Here is a 20,099-nt window from a genome sequence, read left to right as displayed (position 1 = left end):
ACACAGCTTGGAATAGTAGCAGTTTATGTTTCAGTCATAAGATCAATTTTGACTTATGGGGCTCAGCTATAACAATCAGAAGAATGTAGAATGTATGTAAAGAAAATGCTGTCTTGCCCAAGATATTGTCCTAAATTTATGTTACATCTGGAGACAGGTATTGCTAGAGTGAGCCTATATATCCAAAAAATATATTGAAAGAAATCGAGGATACTTAAAAGATAGGTTGCTAAAATTTCTTTTGAAAGAAATAATGAGACCAAGGTGTGGCTGGTGGAAAGATTTGAAGAGGAATTGATGGATGATGAATGGGAGAAAAATTTGATATTAAGGTTAGATGTGAATGAGAATGGAAACTTAACCTAGTATGATTGAGAGTATGATAGATAAATAGAAGGAGGAGATACAGTATCAAGTTGAGAATAGGGTACTGAAATCAAAAGTTTCTGGACACTTCAAAGAACTGCGGGAAGAAGGAGTAAACATACATTATCTATTGGAAATGAAAAATGTTGGGGGGCATTCGATGACTGTTCAAATTAAGGTGTGGAGTTCTATATTTGAATGAGTGACCTGGCAGAAATGATGAAAGAAGATTTTTGCTCAATGTGTAATGGGTGGGGAAGAGAAGATGTAATATATTTTTTGGGGAAATGCTCAATGTTGAGACAGATGAGAAATGGTTGGGCAGAAATGAACTTAGTAGAGTGGAAGTATGTACACAGTTACTATGATGAGACAGGAACAGGTTGAATTAGTAGGTTCTAATAGGAAGGCATAGCCTTGTAGGTATGAGTTAGTGAGCCTGTGTAATTACTAAAGTGGTAGTTCAATATGATGAAAACAGTAAAATTACTCATAATAATTTGTTTGCTTATCTTATTACTATTTTATCTTTTTATCTGTCTTGTGCTTATGTCTTGTTATTATTATTAGGTTCTTCTTCTTCTCATAACCTTTTGCCCTCTCAGGTGTCAGATTATTATTATCAAGATTTAAGCCATCTCTTACTCTTTCAGCTTTCACTCCCTCTCAGGGACAAATACATTTATTTCATATACCTTTTATTATTATTGTATCTTACTGTTATATATTGCTATTATTTTTGAAGTATTTATTTAAAGTCTTGAAGCCTTTATTGCTGCTCATGACTCCGATCAGAGTCAAAGTGATACTTTACTAAATGCCCATGACTCCAATAGGGGACAGTAACCTGTTAATTTTAAATGACCATCTGGATAACAACTCTCATGAAAAGTCAGCAGCAAATGTGTTAAATAGTTAGTGATGTTTTACTCAGTAGGATATACACACTTAGTTTATTGCTATCACATTTATTTACTTTATTATTAATTTTAAGGACCCGTCATATACACTCACCGGGACAAAATCTGCCACCCAAAATTTTCGATTAAGTTTGAGAATTTATAACTTTTTTATTTGTGCTCCGATTTTCAAGATTCTTGCACCAGTTTGTAGGTACCGTTAGTATTGTTTGGTATTATTCCGGTAACAAAAAATTTTGCTTACATGGCATTATACAGGGGTGAATGGAAACGTTGTATTTACTCCTAATTTTAAAAAATTCTGTGGAAAAATGGAAGAGCTGATTTTGTTTCATAGTCCTGTCATATTATCCCGGAGGCATCACTAAAATTTAGTTTTTTGAATTATCCGAATATCTCTTTCCTTGTAAGAGCTGTACCATTTTTTGTAAATAAAAACACTGATTGACTCATAAAATAGAGGTTGGATTGAGAAGATTAGAATGGCCAGCATACAGCCCAGATCTCAATCCTATTGAGCATTTATGAGATGAATTAAAAAAACTATTCACCATCATTTTAGGCCTCCAGAAAATTTGGTACAGTTATGGCCATGGTAGAGGAATATCGGGATATTCCCCAGGCAAGGATAACACATCTTTATTCGATGCCAAACAGATTGCGAGCAGTCGTTGCTGCAATAGGTGGACATATCCGCTATTGAATTGTTTTGTTTTGTTGTTAATTTTGTTTTGTTAATTTAAGGGCCGGTTGTTCGAACGATAATCAACAATGATCATTATCAAATATTTAATTACTGTCACCAACTGTCAATGTCAACTTTGATTGGGTTGCTGAAATCATAATTATTGATTACAATTATGAAATTACTTAATCAATTATGTTAATAATTGGACCGCGTTATGTAATAACGGATTAACCGCCAAAAGTCCAAAATCGAGATATTAGTGCCATCTTGCAGCTAGGGTGCAAATCTATGTATAAAAATATGTTTTTTGTAAAAAAATTAAAAAAAAAAGCTGTTTTTAAATGCCTGTATTAAGCGACATTTTTTATTTTATTAAAAAAAATCTCACACTAGGATTTGTAGTATCGAACTAAACGCCAATAATGGTACATAATCCATTGTCATAAACAAAAATCCGCATCTTTGTAAGTGTAATAACGAATCAAGCGCCACGAATAGTTAATTCTTTATTACAAAACATAACATATTTACTAACATTTAAGATATCGAATTAAAAGACATCCTTTGTCAGGTAACATCAGATTAAGAGCCAAATATGTCTCTTAATCCGGTATTCGGATCTTAACTCATACATATCTTAAAAAATCATTAACGAATTAAGCGACATTTGATCGAATAACTTTTAAAATATAAATTATTTTTAAAAAATTTTAAACACTGTAAAAGTCTATTTACATTTGCATTAATATATTAAATATGGAACATGTCAGTACTATATTTTAGAAATAGTACCAAAAACAAATTTAAAATCTTTAAACCGATTTATCTCAAAACTACATTTTGGCGCTTAATCCGCTATTACATAACGCGGTCCAATTGTTATGTTAATTGATTAACTAATCTCATAATTATAATCAATTTTGTTTTCAGCAACCCAATAAAAGTTGACATTGACAGTTGGTGACAGTAATTAAATATTTGATAGTGATCATTGTTGATTAGCGTTCGAACAACCGGCCCTTAGTGCGTTTGATATTTTTAATTAAATAAACCTTCAAAGCAGTGTTTTTATTTACAGCTTTTACAAGAAAAGAGATATTCGAATAATTCAAAAAACAAAACCTTAGTGATACCTCCAGGATAATACAAAAGGAGTAGGAAACAAAATCAGCCCTCCAATTTTTCCACAGAATTTTTTAAAGTAGGAGAAAATAGAACGCTTCCATTCACCCCTGTATAATGCCATCTAAGCAAAAAAATTTTGGTACCAGAATAATAATAAATATCATCAATACATGTACCTACAAACTGATAAAAGAATCTTGAAAATTGGAGTACAAATAATAAAGTTATAGATCGTCCAACTTGATCAAGAATTTTGTGCCAGTGAGTGTAGAATGAGCTTAGTGTAATTTTTGTACATTAAAGATTTGTTTGCTAGCCCTCCTGATGGTATGTGCAAAGGAGAACAAATGTCATTAAAAGAGAATATTGCATTTGTTTGAGAATGAGAATAGGATTATTAATTGATTTGATTAATTGATACACTACATCCATTCATTTTAAAACAAACAATTTTTAAAATTAGGTATAGGTACACACTTTTTCGACTGAAGTATCCTCAACAAAAACCATTTTTTTTTTCTAACAACATATTAGACTAAGAGTTTATTAAAAATCCATATAAAAAATGGTGCTTGCTCTCCAATTTAGACAAATTCAATAGATTCTTGGAATATTCCACTGAACAATTTATTCGAAATGTGCCAAACTTGGCACATTTCGTGGGCTTTTCTTTAAATATTCTCTAAGATGATTATAATGAATATAATATTTATAATTAATTATTATATAAAGTCATAGGTATTATTTATTAATTTAATTAGTTATAAAAAAAGAAGTGCCTACCTTTTAAGAAGAGTTCTCGAAGTTTTTCCTTGGCATCTTCGACGGCGGTTCTGTTATTAGATTCTAGGTTTTCAAAAAGTTCAGTCATGTTGTATAAAAAGGTGAGGAAAAAGACATGAATTTTAAATGGGCTAATAAACAGGTCTCATTTTATTAAACTGCGGGTGCTTGCAGAGGAGTCTGAAATATTAAATTGTATATAATGTAGAAGTTTGAAGGTAATTAGTTTTAATAGAAGTAGAGATACGTTTATTAGAATTGTATTTTAATCTAAATTACCTTAAATGTGAATTTTTAGAAAAAGTAAAGGTTCTGGCATTTGTTCTTCTTCTTCCTTTTTTTATGGGTTTCGATTATGCAATACGCTATCATTTACCCAGTACATGTATGTAGGTTATGCGAGTCTTGCTCGAAACAATATGCACAACCTACGTTTTTATCCTTACAAATAATATATATAACTTTTCTTCAAATATCCATTATTCCATTTAACTAAGAACAAACACATTAGCAATCATGCTCGAAAATAATTCTTCCTTAATAAAGCTAAACTGCCACAACGGTACTACAATAACTATAACAGACAACACTAAGCTACTTCACTTTCACGAATTATAACTAAAAATTAACTTTCCTTTAGGGATTATTTAGATAACTTCAAATAAATTTTTCATTCTACATAAAACATCCTTCGGCGGCCATTGCCGCCGAAGCCCCCTCGTTCTGGCATTTGGCTCTTGACAGCTGACGCTGACATCTAATTTATAATCGAGAATTTTCAAGGATGATTGACAGAATCGATTAAGTCTGTTCGATAATCGATGTTTTCACAACTCAATCATCTGTTCGATTATCTATGTTTGATTGGTTGCCTAAATTTGTGTGTGTGTTTTTGATAATTAAAATTTATATCTTATTTTAATCTATTTGTGGTTTTTAATCGGGATAATTTTGAAAACACGAGGAGAAAAAAATTAATATAACAAAACAACTAATAGAAAAAAGAATAGCCGAAAATAGATCCGTTCATCTGGCTTTTGTGGCATTCTACAAGAATAACAAATTAGCTATCAAAACGGGCAATAGAATATGCAATCCATTTAAGACGACAAATGGCCTGTTACAGGGCTGCTCTACTTCCTCTACTCTGTTCAAAATATTCTTGGAAAAAACCCTGAAATCATGGAAAAGAAAGTGCAAAGGAATGGGTACCTATACAAGTAAGGAACGAATATCTATATGAGAAAACTGGAACATGAATATACAAAGAATGGGATGGAAATAAACCTAAAGACTGAATACCTAAGTAACAACGGAGAATACAGAAATAAAATAGCTGGAAATAGACGAAGGCAGACAAATCAGAGGAGGACAAGTATGTACAAGTATTTAGGTTCCATAATATCAAACAAAGGAACAACGGAAGAAGATATAAAAAATAGATTAGGACGAACATAAGACTTCTTACGAAAATTGAACCCTGTACTGCGGTATAATAACAGCAGCATAAAAAAAATATAATACCATGACAAGAAGTATCCTCACTTATGGGTGTGAAAATTGGACAATAAGAAAACCAAAAACAAAATAAGAGCAACAGAGATAGAATTCCTAAGAAGCTGCAGAGTAACAAGAAGGGATATAATCAATAACAGAGATTCAGAGAAGAATAGGAGTGAACTTAGATATAATAGACTACATCGAACAAGAGATTAACCTAAAAGGCACATGTCAGAAGAGCAAACCAAAATCGTTGGATAAATAGAATAACAGAGTGGAGTCCAAAAGCAAGAAGAAAGAGAGGCAGACCTAGAAAATCCTTCAGAGATGAAGTGGACGAAGCAATGGAGAGAAGAAATCTACAGGAAGTGGACTGGCACAACAGAATGAGGTGGAGAGAACGGTTGAGTGAAGGAATACGTTAAAAACTGTGGAAATCCTTAGAATATATACAAAAAGAATGTGTGTACTTTGTACGCACGTAAGAAGTTATACTTCTATTATATGATTTCAACGAAATCAATATACTTTAAACAGTTTATTTATATTTAATTTAAAAATTAAACTAATTTTAATACTTATTACTTTCCAAAAATTTTTATTAAAACAATACCAAAAATTAAAAAAATAAAAGAATAAAACACACAAACACATTGAAAAATGCCACAAAGAAATGATTTCTGAACAATAATTGTTGCCAAAAATTTTAACTAAATACGTATTTTCTTAATGTTGTTCTGAAGCTATTTTCTTGTGGCATTTTTACAATTTTAACTATTTAGAATGGGAAATAAGCCACAATATTATTAAAATATTGTATTTTATATATTTTATATACGTATTTTCTGAAAAAAAAATATATAATAATATACTTACAATCATAAAATGTATAAAAAAAAATAAAAAAAATAGTAACTTGCATTGGGGATTGAACCCACTACCCGTCGATCGAAAATTAAAGTGTTTTCCCAGTGCGCCACCTTCGCGTATCTGTCATGTGGGAATATACACCAACTGAACGTTTACACCATAAACTTTTGACAGTTGTTTATTACTTATATGAATTTAATCAAATTAGTTTGATTTTTGAGGAATTAAAGGATATTTTGCGGAATAACAATATATTAGGTGAATATTGGTAGAAATTTTGATGGTAATCAAATTATGTAAATCAAAGCATTACCTACTATTTTGGTAGGTTCATTTTAAATTTTCCAAATATATGTAGGTAAGGACACACCATTAAACTTGATAAAAATAATAAACTTAAAGATAAAACCCATAACTAAATTAAAATTCATGGTGACGTTTCAATTATTACTTTAATCATCGTTAGAATAAGTTTCTTGAGCGGATGCTTTAAAATAATTTTAAAGGAACAAACAATAATTAATGAAACGTAAAAAATGACAATGACAATAAATGGGTTAAGTCAATAATTTCAAACACGCCATGTCTTGTTGCGTGTTTAAGGGTGACTTCAAAAGAAATAAGGATAATGCCTCATTGATGCTGACTTCCGTTGGAGAATTATTTTAAAGCATCCGCTCAAGAAACTTATTATTCTGACGATGATTAAAGTAATAATTGAAACGTCACCATGAATTTTCCAAATAGGTAGGTACCTATGTAATTTTTATTAGGATACTGAAACACAATATTATTACGTACCTGTCGCTTTTAAAAACTATTTAAAAAGTCACTACAATTATAAACTTGCTTTTTTGTCTGCCATCACAACAATAAAAATTAATATACACAACATTTGTTTATCACCCAATTAAATCCCGTATAACGTTTGAGCGACTAATACCATACTGTCGGTGTGCGCATGCGCCCGGGAAAATAAAAATTTACCCTCGTGCCTAAAGAAGTATAACTTCAAAAAAATTAAAATTGTTCTTATAAAATTCTTTATTATAAAAAATAACATTAATTCTAAATACACATTACATAATTATTTCACTGGTACAAACTGCACAAGTCTCTTGATTTTGCGCAACAGCGCTTCAACTAGGCCCCTATCAGATTCAGTGCGGTCCTAAAAATAAAGATTACTTTTTATATATCTAAAAAAAGGCAATTTGCTTAACTTCAACTAACAAAATCTTCGTCTGATCTTTCTACAATATAGTCAATTCTTCTTTTGCATAGTCAGGTGTAGATTTAATAACATAAAAAAGGAGAACATCGACGGGATATCCAAAACACAAAGAGCAATGGAAAGACAGATGTTGAATATCGGTCTTAAAGACAGGAAAAGAAACTCATGGATCAGAGAAAAAAACAAAAGTGAACGAAGTTAACAGGTTGCAAAACTTTAATGGAACTTCGCCGGCCACACTCTGCGGCAAAAAGATGGAATACGCTAATTCTACACTGGCGACCATTGAAACAGAAAAGAAAAAGAGGAAGACCACAGATGAGATGGACGGACGACCTTAAGAGAACGGCAGGAAAGGACTGGATGCAGATCGCCCAGAATAGAGACCAATGGAGATTAACAGGGGACTCCTTCTTCTTAACGTGCCCTATCAAGTCCCCTTGACGTTGGCGATTAACATGGCGAAACTGTCTATGTCTCGAGCTATTCTAAATAGGTGTTCTGCTTTCTTTATTCCCGTCCGCTCCCGGATATTCTTCAACCTAGAGGCCTGCGTTCTACCAATTCCTCTGCGTCCTTCGATTTTACCCATCATAATAAGTTGAAGAATATTATACCGGTCTCCCCTTACTACGTGTCCAAAATAGGCCATCTTTCTATATTTGATGTTATCAAGCAGCTCGCGGACAGCATTTGCTCTCTTAAGGACTGCCACATTTGTCAGCATAGCCGTCCATGGTATTTTCAGTGTACGTCACATTTCAAAGGCCTCCAAACGATTAATGGTGGATATTTCTAATGTCCATGCTTCGACACCATACAAGAGGACTGACCAAATGTAACATTTAATCACGCGCTTTCGAAGTTGAAGTTGCAAGTTATTATTACAGAGGAAAGACCCCATTTTTAAAAATGTCGTGCGGGCTATCTCGATTCTACATTTTATCTCTTTATCTGGATCTAGTTGTTCAGCAATATGGCAACCAATATATTTAAAACTGGGTACCCTTTGAATTATATGACCATCAACATATAACCGTGAATCTTGATGGGCCAAACGGCTAAATACCATGTATTTTGTTTTTGGACAGTTTATATTTAGGCCAAACTCTCTTCCCACTGTGTCAATGGCATTTAAAAGGTGTTGTAATCCATTCATATCATCACTCGTCGCATCATCGTCTGCATTTCTGATTGTATTTATCAGAATTCCATTAACTTTCACACCCCATTCCAAATTATGCAGCGCTTCCTTAAATATTATATCTGAATATAAATTGAATAACAGTGGGGACAGTATACAACCATGTCTGACTCTTTTTTTTTATTTTGCATATTTCTGTTGATTTTCCATTTATGCAAGCTGTCGCTGTTTGACGCCAGTATATTTTTTCTATAATTCGTACATCTTGACTATCAACTCCTTTATCCTTTAATATTTTAATTAATTTGTGATTTTGTACTCGATCAAAGGCCTTCTCATAGTCAATAAATACAGCAAAGACGTCTTTCCTTTGATCTCGACATTTCTGCAATAATACATTTAGTGCAAAGAGTGCGTCCCGGGTTCCCAGTCCATTTCTGAAGCCAAATTGTGTTTCGTCCTGGTCTCCTTCACATTTATCTGATTCTAGTGTGGATGATACGTAGAAAGATTTTCAAAGTGTGGCTCATAAGGCTTATCATTCTATAATCGCTACAGTTTTTCGGACGTTGTTTTTTGGTAGGGTTATGAATTCGGACTTTAACCAATCTTCGGGGATATCACCAGTCGAATAAACATCATTGAAAAGTTTGACTAGTATTCCAATGTTTTCCTCATTTATGAGCTTTAACATTTCTGTACGTATGTTGTCAGGACCAACGGCTTTCTTGTTTTTTTTTTGCCAATTTTTTATTTTTTTTTATTTCTGATTTTAGTATTTCTGGTCCTTCACCTTAATCTAAAGTCTCCAGTTCTTCGGGTCTATCATCATTATACAGTTCATTTATGTAATTATAGCAGGTAGTTCGAATTTCGTGTTCGTATATTATCATTTTTCCCGACGAATCGGTTATAGTATGTGGAGTTTTCTTATGATAAAGACCAGCTACTTCTCTAACTTTTTTAAACATATTAAACGTACCATGTTTTTCATTAAACTTTTCTAATTCCTTGCATTTATCCTCCATCCATTTTTCTTTAGCTACCTTTATTTTTTGTTAAATTAGTTTCTGTTTTTCTTTGTATTCTGTCTTGTTATCTTTCAGTTTTCTTCTCTGCTCCGTCAATTCCAGGATTTCATCAGTCATCCATTGTTGTTTGTTGTGCCTCAGCATCGTTGTTGTATATTGTTCCATTACTTTCCAGGTAAGATCTTTAAACGTGTTCCATATTTCTGTATTGTTTTCATTTGTTGAATTCTTTAGCTGATTATTCAGGTCATTTTCTATTAGCGTTTTGTTGGATGCTGAGATATGTAATTTTGGTGTTTTGGGGCTTTCTTTGACTTTTTTGAGCTTCACTTGGATGTGAAGGGGAGGCCTATGCCCAGGAATGGGCGTTTAAGGCTGATTAGATAGATAGAACATAAAAAACATCCATAATCATACAAAAACTTCATTATTATACACATTTGATTTTAGTGACTAAATTGATCAAATACTTACTTGTGCGGTATCCAACAGCTGTTTCGTAAAGCTATCATTAAATAATGACACCAAACCTTGTTTTAAACTGCTAATGACATCCGTAGATACTTTCCAAGTAGCCTCGGACGCCGATGCAAGAGTAGCTGGAAATAAATATTAAGAATATTAGATTTAGTACTATCTATTTGCTTATAAACAGTAATTCCGATATAGGGTAAAAAAGCACTATTACGAGCAACTCTACAAGACGTTGAGACTATGCATGGAATACACTAGTGGCAAACGAACTCCTCTAGACTGCACCACGAAATGTGTGATTCCAAATAACTGGAGCCGCTCAGTTACAATAGCATCAAAAACGGACCTTTCGAATGAATAAGTGGTTGGATGGACCATATTATGTTCAAAAATACACTTCCCAATCCGAAGACAAGAGAGAGAAACACATTTTTTGACAATTAGAAAATCCTCCACAATAATTTTTATAGAAGAGTAGCAGGAAGGTCTAGAAGAGAAAGGATTCATTCATCGTCGAAGCAACCGAATAATCACAGATGACTTATCTGGTTCGGATCTATACAAAGAATGGTTGAACAATGAATACTAAAGGAAATACTAAAATGGCAAACAGGAGGAAAGAGAAAATGATGTAGACTTAGAGCAAGTGGGAGAAAGGGATAGATAAATAGCTGAGAGAAAGAAACAGAAGAGAACCTATGGAACAACAGGACGAAGTGACGATTGGAAGTCGAAAAACGACAAAAAACGTTATAAACCAAGATGTAGTAGTACAGTATACTCCCTTTATAACGAACACGGGTATTACGAGGTTTCGCTTATAACGAGGTACATTAGGCTTAGGTAGGGAAAATGAGATCGAAGAACATGTTTCTTTACCTGTTTTTTTGCGGTGCGGTGATGCCTATTATTATGCCTGTAATTATATATACACAATACTTTAAAACTTTTACAATTTTAACAAAATGACAACTATAAACGTCAAAATTAGATCAGCTGTATTTAGTACAGCTTATCTATTATTTGTCAACTTTCTATGTTAATATTCAGTTTCTATACATTTTCTGACGTTCTAAACGTCACTAGACATAAAAATAAACATTGCAACAAGTGAAAGGTCCAGGACTGTAATAGCTTAATATTCCTATGCGTCTAGTACGATGGCTCTTACTGTATATATTACCAAAACATGCACAAGAAGATAAAAGAAATGACAAATAAAAGAAAATACAACAGCTCAGCAACGCACATACTTGACACCAACGGAATTTTGATGTCAGAAATAACAAAGATTCTAGAAACATGGAAGCAATATGTTGAAAACCTCTGCTTCAAACCGCCCTAATAATTACTCAATTGAAATCACCGAAAACCATTCTCAATTCAAAGGTAAAAAAAAGCAATATGCTCCCTCAAAAATAACAAATCTCCAGGACCTGACAATATTCATGCTGAAGTGCTAAAACTCTTATGCGAAACGGACAATTCATTCCTAGAAACCCTAAACAATCTTTTTAATAATATATACGACAGCGGCAGAATTCCGGAAAATTGGATACAATCAACCTTCGTGGCCATACCTAAAAAACCAAACACTCAATTATGTGACCAACATGAACCTGACTGATAAACCTAATTAATCATATCAAAAAAGTCTTCACCAAAATCATATATAACAGAATCTATAACAAGTCTGAAGCAGAAATCAACGAGTCACAATTTGGTTTTAGGAACGCTTTGGACACAAGGGATGCAGTGTTTTGTCTGCAAATATTAGTACAGAGGTGTAGAGATAAGAACAAGGATGTCTACATGTGCTTCGTAGATTACATTACTCGAAGGCCTTTGACAATGTAAGACATGACCAACTAATTTAAATTCTACAAAACATAGGAATTGATGATAAGGACATCCGAATTGTGAAGAGTCTCTACTGGAATCAGACAGCCAGGGTAAAAGTCGGCAATGCGTCCACAGAGACCATTGATATCAGAAAAGGTGTGCGACAGGGATGTATTCTCTCCCCTCTCCTTTTTAATATTAACTCCAAACAAATTTTTAAAGCACTGGATGAAGCCAACTAAGGCATAAAAATCAATGGAGAATTGACAAATAACATCCGATATGCGGACGATACAATCGTACTTGCCAGTAGCATCGATGAACTTCAGTACCTTATGGACAGGGTACAAAGAGCGAGTGAAGAAAGAGAACTTAACCTCAACATAAATAAAACAAAATGGATGCTGGTCCGCAAAACTCAAAAACCTGTCAGACAATTGAAACTAAAAAAAAATTAATTGAACACGTTGACTCGTATATATACCTTGGAACAGTCGTCAACTCGAAATTGGACCAAACAACCGAAATACGATCTAGAATTGAAAAGGCCAGAGCAACATTTAACAACATGAGAAATATATTCACCCATTCCGACATATCTCTCCGACTAAAAATACGGCTGCTAAAATGCTATGTATTTCCAGTCTTTCTGTATGGCGCAGAGGCATGGGCACTAACGGAAACATTAATAAGAAAGCTGGAGGCATTCGAAATGTGGGTGTATCGACGTATCCTCAAAATATCCTGGACGACTCACACCACCAACGTAGAGGTATTGCGCCGAAGGGGAAAACAAAAAGAAATCTCTTTTACAATTAAGAACGGAAATTTTAATACCTCGATCATATTATGAGACATGATAAATATCATATACTCCAACTGATAGTACAGGTTAAATTTGAAAGCAAACGCGGACCCGGAAGAAGAAGACACTCATGGCTTCAAAACTTACGGTAATGGTTTGGACTAACATCGATCGAATTATTCAGAAATGCCGAAAACAAAATTAAAATTGAAATCAAAATTTAAATTGAAATTTTTAAATTGAAATTAAAATTTAAATCAAAACTAAACCGTCTATTTTTGTATTTTTAAAATTAAAATTGCTATGATGATAGCCAACGTCCGCAACGGACGAGGCACATGAAGAAGAAGAAGATGCCTATAAACACACCCCAGCTGCCTGTATACAGAAATGCATAAAATATGTGTGCTTATAGAGGTCAGTGATGTAATAAACTCCACCGCCTCCCAACTTCTTCCCGTTTATCCACCGACTCTTTTTCAAAGCGCCATTCAAACAATATTTAGCATCTTATCTTGCTCAGAATGGCTTTACTATATAAAGTTAAAGTTTTAAAAAACTACATATTCATATGTATGCACAATATTACTGTTGTCTGATATAACGAAGTAATAAGTCTGTCATTTCAGGTCTCGTTATAGAGGGAGTCTACTGTAGTAGTAGTACGGACCATATAGGTCTGGATCCCGCGTATGAAAAAAAAGTTAATTAATAGCAAGCTGAAAATTTGTTAGTGTCTAGGGTGTCTAGTCGGACAAACTTTGATATATGGGAACACTGGAACAGGGGCAGTTTTAATTGTGGAACAGGTTAAAAATTTGGAACGGTCAGACCACGAAAACGGCACATGTATTTCGTCCGACAGAACAGACTTAAACTCTCATGCAAAAATCAGACTGCTATTTATCACCAAATGGGCGTTTTAATGAGTGGAACATGTAGAATATGTCAAATGACAGGAAGTATGACAGGTGATAAATAGCAGTCTGATTTTTGCATGAGAGTTTAATCTCTGTTCGGAGAGTTTAAGTCTGTTCTGTGGGACAAAATAAATGTGCCGTTTTCGTGGTCTGACCGTTCCAAATTTTTAAACTGTTCCACAATTAAAACTGCCCCTGTTCCAGTGTTCCCATATATCAAAGTTTATCCGACTAGACACCCTTAAGCTATTAACAAATTTTCAGCTTGCTATTAATCAACTTTTTTTTCATACGCGGGATCCAGACCTAATATTATCATCTGATGCCAAATGTCGTCTGAATGCCAAACGAAGCCTCCTTTCTGTAGTGATTTAATCCACCACCTCTTCCAACAGCAACGATTGAATAACTATCAAAAAAAGAAGAAGAGTGCAATGAATTTTTGGCATATAACAATACGAATCTTTGACAACTAAATTTTTATTGTATTTTTGACGTTTCGTAGAGCAATCTACCCAAATTCTAGTATCATATAAAAAAATACACACCTTCAGAAGATGTTAAAACAATTTCAAAATTAATAAAGTTTAGATAAACAACGGGAACAATGAATAAGGTAATTTACAGTATCAAACGTGAACAAACTCCGGAAAGCTGCAATACTCCAGATAATCATTCTCGAGAATTTCAGAAGGCAAACGGTTTATTGAACAAAAGACTTGAAAGGGGGACGATATTGAACAAAACCGTCCCCAAAAAAAGCGGGAATTGTTGTGTATCAGAAATCAAAATGATCCGAATGGAAATGCCAAAGCTAGGCTCTGAACATGCTGTCGTACATATAAAACGACCCAAGCAAGTACTCGGGAGAGACGAGAACGAAGAAAATCAACAGGTTTGTGCGTTAATACAGGGTGTGGCATTAGTACCAGGAAGTCAAATTTCTCATTTGTCGTAAGAGATAACATTCATTTTTAATTATCTTCTTCATATCTTGTTTCGTTGTTTTTGGTGTTTTATACACCTTATTTTTTACTCCCCAGAAAAAAGTCTAGCTTATTTAACTCTGGAGATCGTGGAGACCACTTCTGGTCCCTCCCCTTCCAGGCCAACTTCCAGAAAAATTGTCGTTTAATAAATGTTTATTCCCTAAAAAAATAGGATGTACTAAAGAGCAGTCATGTAATATCCATATTCTCTGATGTATGTTCAACGACACTGTTTCCAATAATTCCGGCAATTCATTATCCGGAAAATGTAAACAAGTTTCCCCATTTACGTGATCCTCGAAAAAGTAGGGTCGGATGACAGAATTCCAGCAAAAAACATTCAATGGCCAATTAGACGTTGAATCATCATCATTCTCTTTGCCTTATCCCTATGCGGGGTCGGCTTCCCCAATTTCATTTCTTCACACAATTCTATCTTGGGTCATATCAATGTCAATCCCCTTTACCAACATGTCCTGCCTTATCGTCTCCCCCCAGGTCTTGTTTGGTCTTCCTCTCCTACTCCTTCCAGGAATCTGCACTTCAGCTATACTTCGTATTGGGTGATTAACGTCTCGACGTTGAACATGACCAAACCATCTCAACCTATGCTCTCTCATTTTGGCATCAATTGGTGCCACACCTAGACTTCCCCTAATATACTCATTTCTAAATTTATCCTTCTTTGTCACTCCACTCATCCATCTAAGTATTCTCATTTCCGCCACATGCATTCGTTGTTCCTCTTTCTTCTTCAGTGCCCAACATTCAGTTCCGTACATCATAGCCGGTCTTATGGCTGTTTTATAGAATTTTCCCTTCAGCTTTATTGGAATTTTTCTGTCACACAATACACCACTCGCTTCTTTCCACTTCATCCATCCAGCCCTAATTCTACTGCATGCATCTCCATCTATTTCTCCATTACTCTGTAATACCGATCCCAGGTACTTAAACCTATTGCTTTTTACAATCAGTTCACCATCCAAAGATACAATTTTATTTGTAGTAACTCCATCTTTAAAAGAACATTTCAAATACTCTGTTTTTGTCCTACTAAGTTGTAAACCTTTTTCTTCCAGAGCTTGTCTCCACTGTTCCAGTTTTTGTTCTAAGTCTCTTTCACTATTTCCTACTAACACGACATCATCAGCATACATTAAGCACCATGGAATGTTACCCTGTAGTTTCGCTGTTATCTGGTCCAAAACTAATGAGAATAAATACGGACTAAGCACAGAGCCTTGGTGCAATCCTACTTTCACATGAAATTTATCAGTCTCTCCCACACCTGTCCTAACACTAGTCGTTACTCCCTCATACAGATCCCTCACAATCTTTACATATTCACCAGGGACTCCTTTCTTATTGAGTGCCCACCACAGAATCTCTTGAGGAACTCTATCATATGCTTTCTCAAGATCAATAAATACCATATGAGCGTTTGTTTCTTTACTCCTGTATTTTTCCATCAACTGCCTTATAATGAAAATTGCATCTGTTGTTGATCTGCCGTGCATAAAGCCAAATTGATTCTCGGATATTTCGGTCTCTTCACGTATCCATCTATCAATTACTCTTTCCCATTTTTTCATGGTGTGGCTAAGCAGTTTTATAGCCCTGTAGTTTGTACATTGTTGTATATCTCCCTTGTTTTTGTAAACGGGTACCAGTATACTGCTTCTCTATTCGTCTGGCATTTGTCCAACTTCCATAATTCTATTAAATAGACCTGCTAGCCACCTTGTTCCTGTCTCTCTCAATGCTCTCCATACTTCCCCAGGAATATCATCTGGTCCTACCGCTTTTTCCTTTCTTTATTTTTTGAAGCGTTTGAGCCACTTCCTCGTTTGTTATTTTGGTGACCATTGCAGCTACTGTCTCCATTGACTCTACAGGCTGTCTGTCAAATTCTTCATTTAATAAGCTGTCAAAGAACTTTTTCCATCTATTTTTGACATCCCTTTCGTGAACTAGTATTTTATTATTTTCATCTCGGATACATCTAATCTGATTAAAATCTTTTGCTTTCTTTGCTCTCTGTTTGGCTATTTTATATATCTTCGTTTCGCATTCCCTGGTATCAAGTTGATCGTATAGGTTTGAATACGCTTCTGCTTTGGCTTTTGCTACTTTCGCTTCCTTTTTCGCCACCATATAGTTTTGAAGATCTGTGTCGGTTCTGGTATCTTGGCACTTTTTATATAATTTTCTCTTCTCTTTTATTTTTCCTTGTACTTCGTTTGACCACCACCAAGTCTCTTTATCCTCAAACTTTTTTCCTGACGTTTTCCCAAGTATTTCAATAGCAGTCTCTCTAATAGTACTGGCCATTTTTCTCCAAATTGTATTAGGGCTTCCTTTCATGTTCCAACATATTTTTTCTACTATTCTTCTCCTGAATAGACCTTCTTTCTTATCTTTTAGCAGCCACCACTTGATTTTTTGTGGTCCTCTCCGATAGTTTTGTTTAGTTTCGCTTTTTACTTCGATGTCCAGGCCAATTAGACGTTGAATAATAGTGGAAATTATGTCCGTTCTGAATTTGTTCCTACACCCACCGACAAAATTCGACTCTTTTAAAGAAATCATCCTCGTTAAGCTCTTGAGGTCATTGTGCACCACATTGATGCATCTCGTCATCAATTACTCGGCTAAAAGCATTTACAACTCCCTCGTACCAATATGCGGATTCTCAGTGACACTAACGATTACTAATTTATTTTCTGCATTTACAATAGTTTTTGCTCGATCAGATTTCTCGCAATCTACGGTCCAGTTAGTTGGAACCGTTCTAGTAAACTTTGAAAATCTTCTCTTCTTGTTATCAGGGAATCTATCTTGTCTCTATCAGGGAATTTCTGATGACACATTCTTGTTGCCAGCAGCACATTTTTGTATCTAGTTGAATAACATTAATACAACTATAACAATAAACATGGTGGAGAGTTCAAAAATGTAAAAATATGCAGGGTATTCCCATAGAGGTATATATTAACATACGAGTGAGCCTACCCTCCGCGCTTCCTGACGACAAGATCTCTTGGACTGGTTTGGTGCTATCTTTCTAGGTCATTGTATCGAGAAACTAAGATGACATTAAGTGTGAGTATAGGCACGGAAGGGGAGGACTACTGTCGCATCTTTACTATGCGTAAGAGTAAAACAGCACTGATAGGGGAGTACTCCACATATTTTTGTAAAATTATATCTTGGTGTTTAGCATGTAAACTTCCCGTAAGCACTGATGATGACTGGTAAACCAGTCGAAAACTAGTTCTGATTGTGATGTAGCCCTTTTTAGGGGTTTTAAATATACCTTTTATAAAGGATTTACTGTTTTTTGTATTACATGGTATACAGCCAACTACAGGAAAACTTTTTCCTTGTGGAATATTTGAAAATATGTTTAAAATACGGTCCTTTCTATGCTCCAACTTTTACCTTAACAATTTTTTTCGTATCTCTTACGATAAATGAGTAATTGATTTCCTCGCACTAATGCTGCACCGTGCATATGTTTACCTTCTTTATTTCCTCATTCTATACTTTTGTAGGCAAATCCTGTAATACCAACACCTAAATTCGATTCTATAATTTCGGAAGTACGAGAAACATCGAAGAAACTAAAACAAATTAGAAAAATACTGCAGGAAAGACATGAGTCAAACATAGAAACCAAAAAACAATTAGTTCAAAATCCCCCCTCAAGAGGAAAATATCCATTTAACCTGAATGCTGCATATAAAAACTTAAACGAGGTGAACAAAGAATGTTTAGCAAGAGAAAACAAGTACGCAGAGCGAGAAATCAAAATTATATATAAAAATTTATTCGTAGACGTACAAGAAAGTCTTCAAGAAATCCCTGAAGAAGATTTAAGCAAATTAGTACCAAAAACTCCCATTGCAAGTGCCAGTACCGATCCTCTAACAAAGAATGAATTGAAAACAATAGATAACTACATAAAAACCGAAGAAATTTCAGCAGGACATCAAAAAGGTAACACAGTTATTAAAAATGTCAATAAGGCAACGCAAAAGAAAGATTTGGATCACTTTCTCCGTTCTGAATCTCCTCCGGAGGGAAAAAACCGCAAATCACCAGCCATAGAAACACGTCCAAACATCAACAACATAAGATATGAACTAAAAGACACCAACTTGGTGAAAAAGAAACCCAATCTAGAAAAAACCAGGAAATTATTAAAATTCGAAGATAAAACTATCAACAGACATTGTAAACCACACCGAAACAAAGGTTTTAAGCACAAAATATGCCATGAGAACATACCTTTGTACCACTTCAATAATATTAAATCAATCCTATGTGGAAAACTAAGGAAAAACATCTCCAACCGTTTCATCGAAAATTATTCAGATGGACCGGATAAGAAATTATACGACAGAGAAATGTGCGAAAATTTTAAGCCTATTTGGAAAATACCAAACAAATAAACAGTGACTGGTATATATGGTCTTTTCTAATGTAAAATAAAAATGTTTCTGTTGATATTCCGTTTTTATTATTTTTTTACTTTCATATACCCACCACAACCTTCATAAATCTATTGGGACCGTGCAAGTTCGGAAAAGCGACACCTGGTTTCTACGCTCTGCAACTTTATTCGCACTTTTAATTATATTGGCGAATTATATTAGTCCTGGTTGCTGGATAATTGTCAAGGCCATAGCCCCAAAAAAAATATAAAAAGAGAAAGAAAGATTTAGGTTATGTAATTAAAAGGTAAACAATTGTATGTAGTAAATAAAATGAATTATTAAAATGCAGACCCGTGTTGAGCTGCCCCCCCCCCCCACTTGCAAAAATTAAAAAACAAATAGCCCTGATTTATGAGCTATTTATGAGCTTTCAAATTCCGCAAACTAAAAATTTTGTTTGAGCTCGTTCCACTGAGCAGGAATTTAATACTTTAATGGGAGGGGGGGCTGAGTCCCTACTTAAAAATAGGAATATTGAATCGGTTTTTGCGGCAGAATTACGAGCTATTTATGAGCTCTTGAAATTATATAGTTTCGATTTTTGAGCTCATCCCCTTCACCCCCAAACAACCCTTTAATTGATTTAACTTAAGAGAAAAATGCTGAGAAAACTTAAAATATATTGTATTGCGGATATAATTCCTATAGCTTATATACTCTAAGAATGAACTATTAAATCACGTGCATTTCGATTATTAAGCTACAACCCCTTCGCAAGAAAACCACCCTATCTTCCCGGCTTAGGAGAAAGTTGTACTTAAAATGCATTAAATTAATTATTTGGCGACTACATATCATTTAATAATTTATAAGCTCCCAAATTACGCGCATTTAGATCAGTAACTTGCAATTTATTTTGTATAGTGCAGTCACTGAAGGTAAAAATCAACGATTACCGTCAATTTC

The 20,099-nt window shown here is 34.3% G+C and overlaps 2 protein-coding genes across 5 annotated transcripts in view; both read right to left on the bottom strand.

Annotated features, from left to right (window-relative positions):
* The window catches only part of LOC114327680 (hamartin), a 117,254-nt gene extending 112,637 nt beyond the window's left edge, over window positions 1-4,617 (bottom strand). For all 4 annotated transcript variants that reach the window (XM_050643606.1, XM_050643609.1, XM_050643607.1 and 1 more), the window contains exons 1-2: window positions 4,162-4,617; window positions 3,883-4,062 (exon numbers count right to left, since the gene is read on the bottom strand). In XM_050643606.1, coding sequence (XP_050499563.1) covers window positions 3,883-3,970 — 88 coding nt within the window. In that variant the 5' untranslated portion in view covers window positions 3,971-4,062; window positions 4,162-4,617. The remainder of the gene's footprint in view (window positions 1-3,882; window positions 4,063-4,161) is intronic.
* A 2,661-nt stretch (window positions 4,618-7,278) lies between these two features.
* Window positions 7,279-20,099, bottom strand: part of LOC114327681 (nuclear pore complex protein Nup205) — a 44,785-nt gene continuing 31,964 nt past the window's right edge. The window contains exons 8-9 of the mRNA XM_028276366.2: window positions 10,136-10,260; window positions 7,279-7,423 (exon numbers count right to left, since the gene is read on the bottom strand). Of these exons, the coding sequence (XP_028132167.1) occupies window positions 7,340-7,423; window positions 10,136-10,260 (209 nt within the window). The 3' untranslated portion in view covers window positions 7,279-7,339. The remainder of the gene's footprint in view (window positions 7,424-10,135; window positions 10,261-20,099) is intronic.

This window comes from Diabrotica virgifera, chromosome 2 (assembly GCF_917563875.1).
Source record: "Diabrotica virgifera virgifera chromosome 2, PGI_DIABVI_V3a".
In the NCBI taxonomy this organism is placed as follows: Eukaryota; Metazoa; Arthropoda; class Insecta; order Coleoptera; family Chrysomelidae; genus Diabrotica; species Diabrotica virgifera.
The sequence above is the reverse complement of the archived record's forward strand: the minus strand, read 5'-3'. Positions and strand labels throughout refer to the sequence as shown.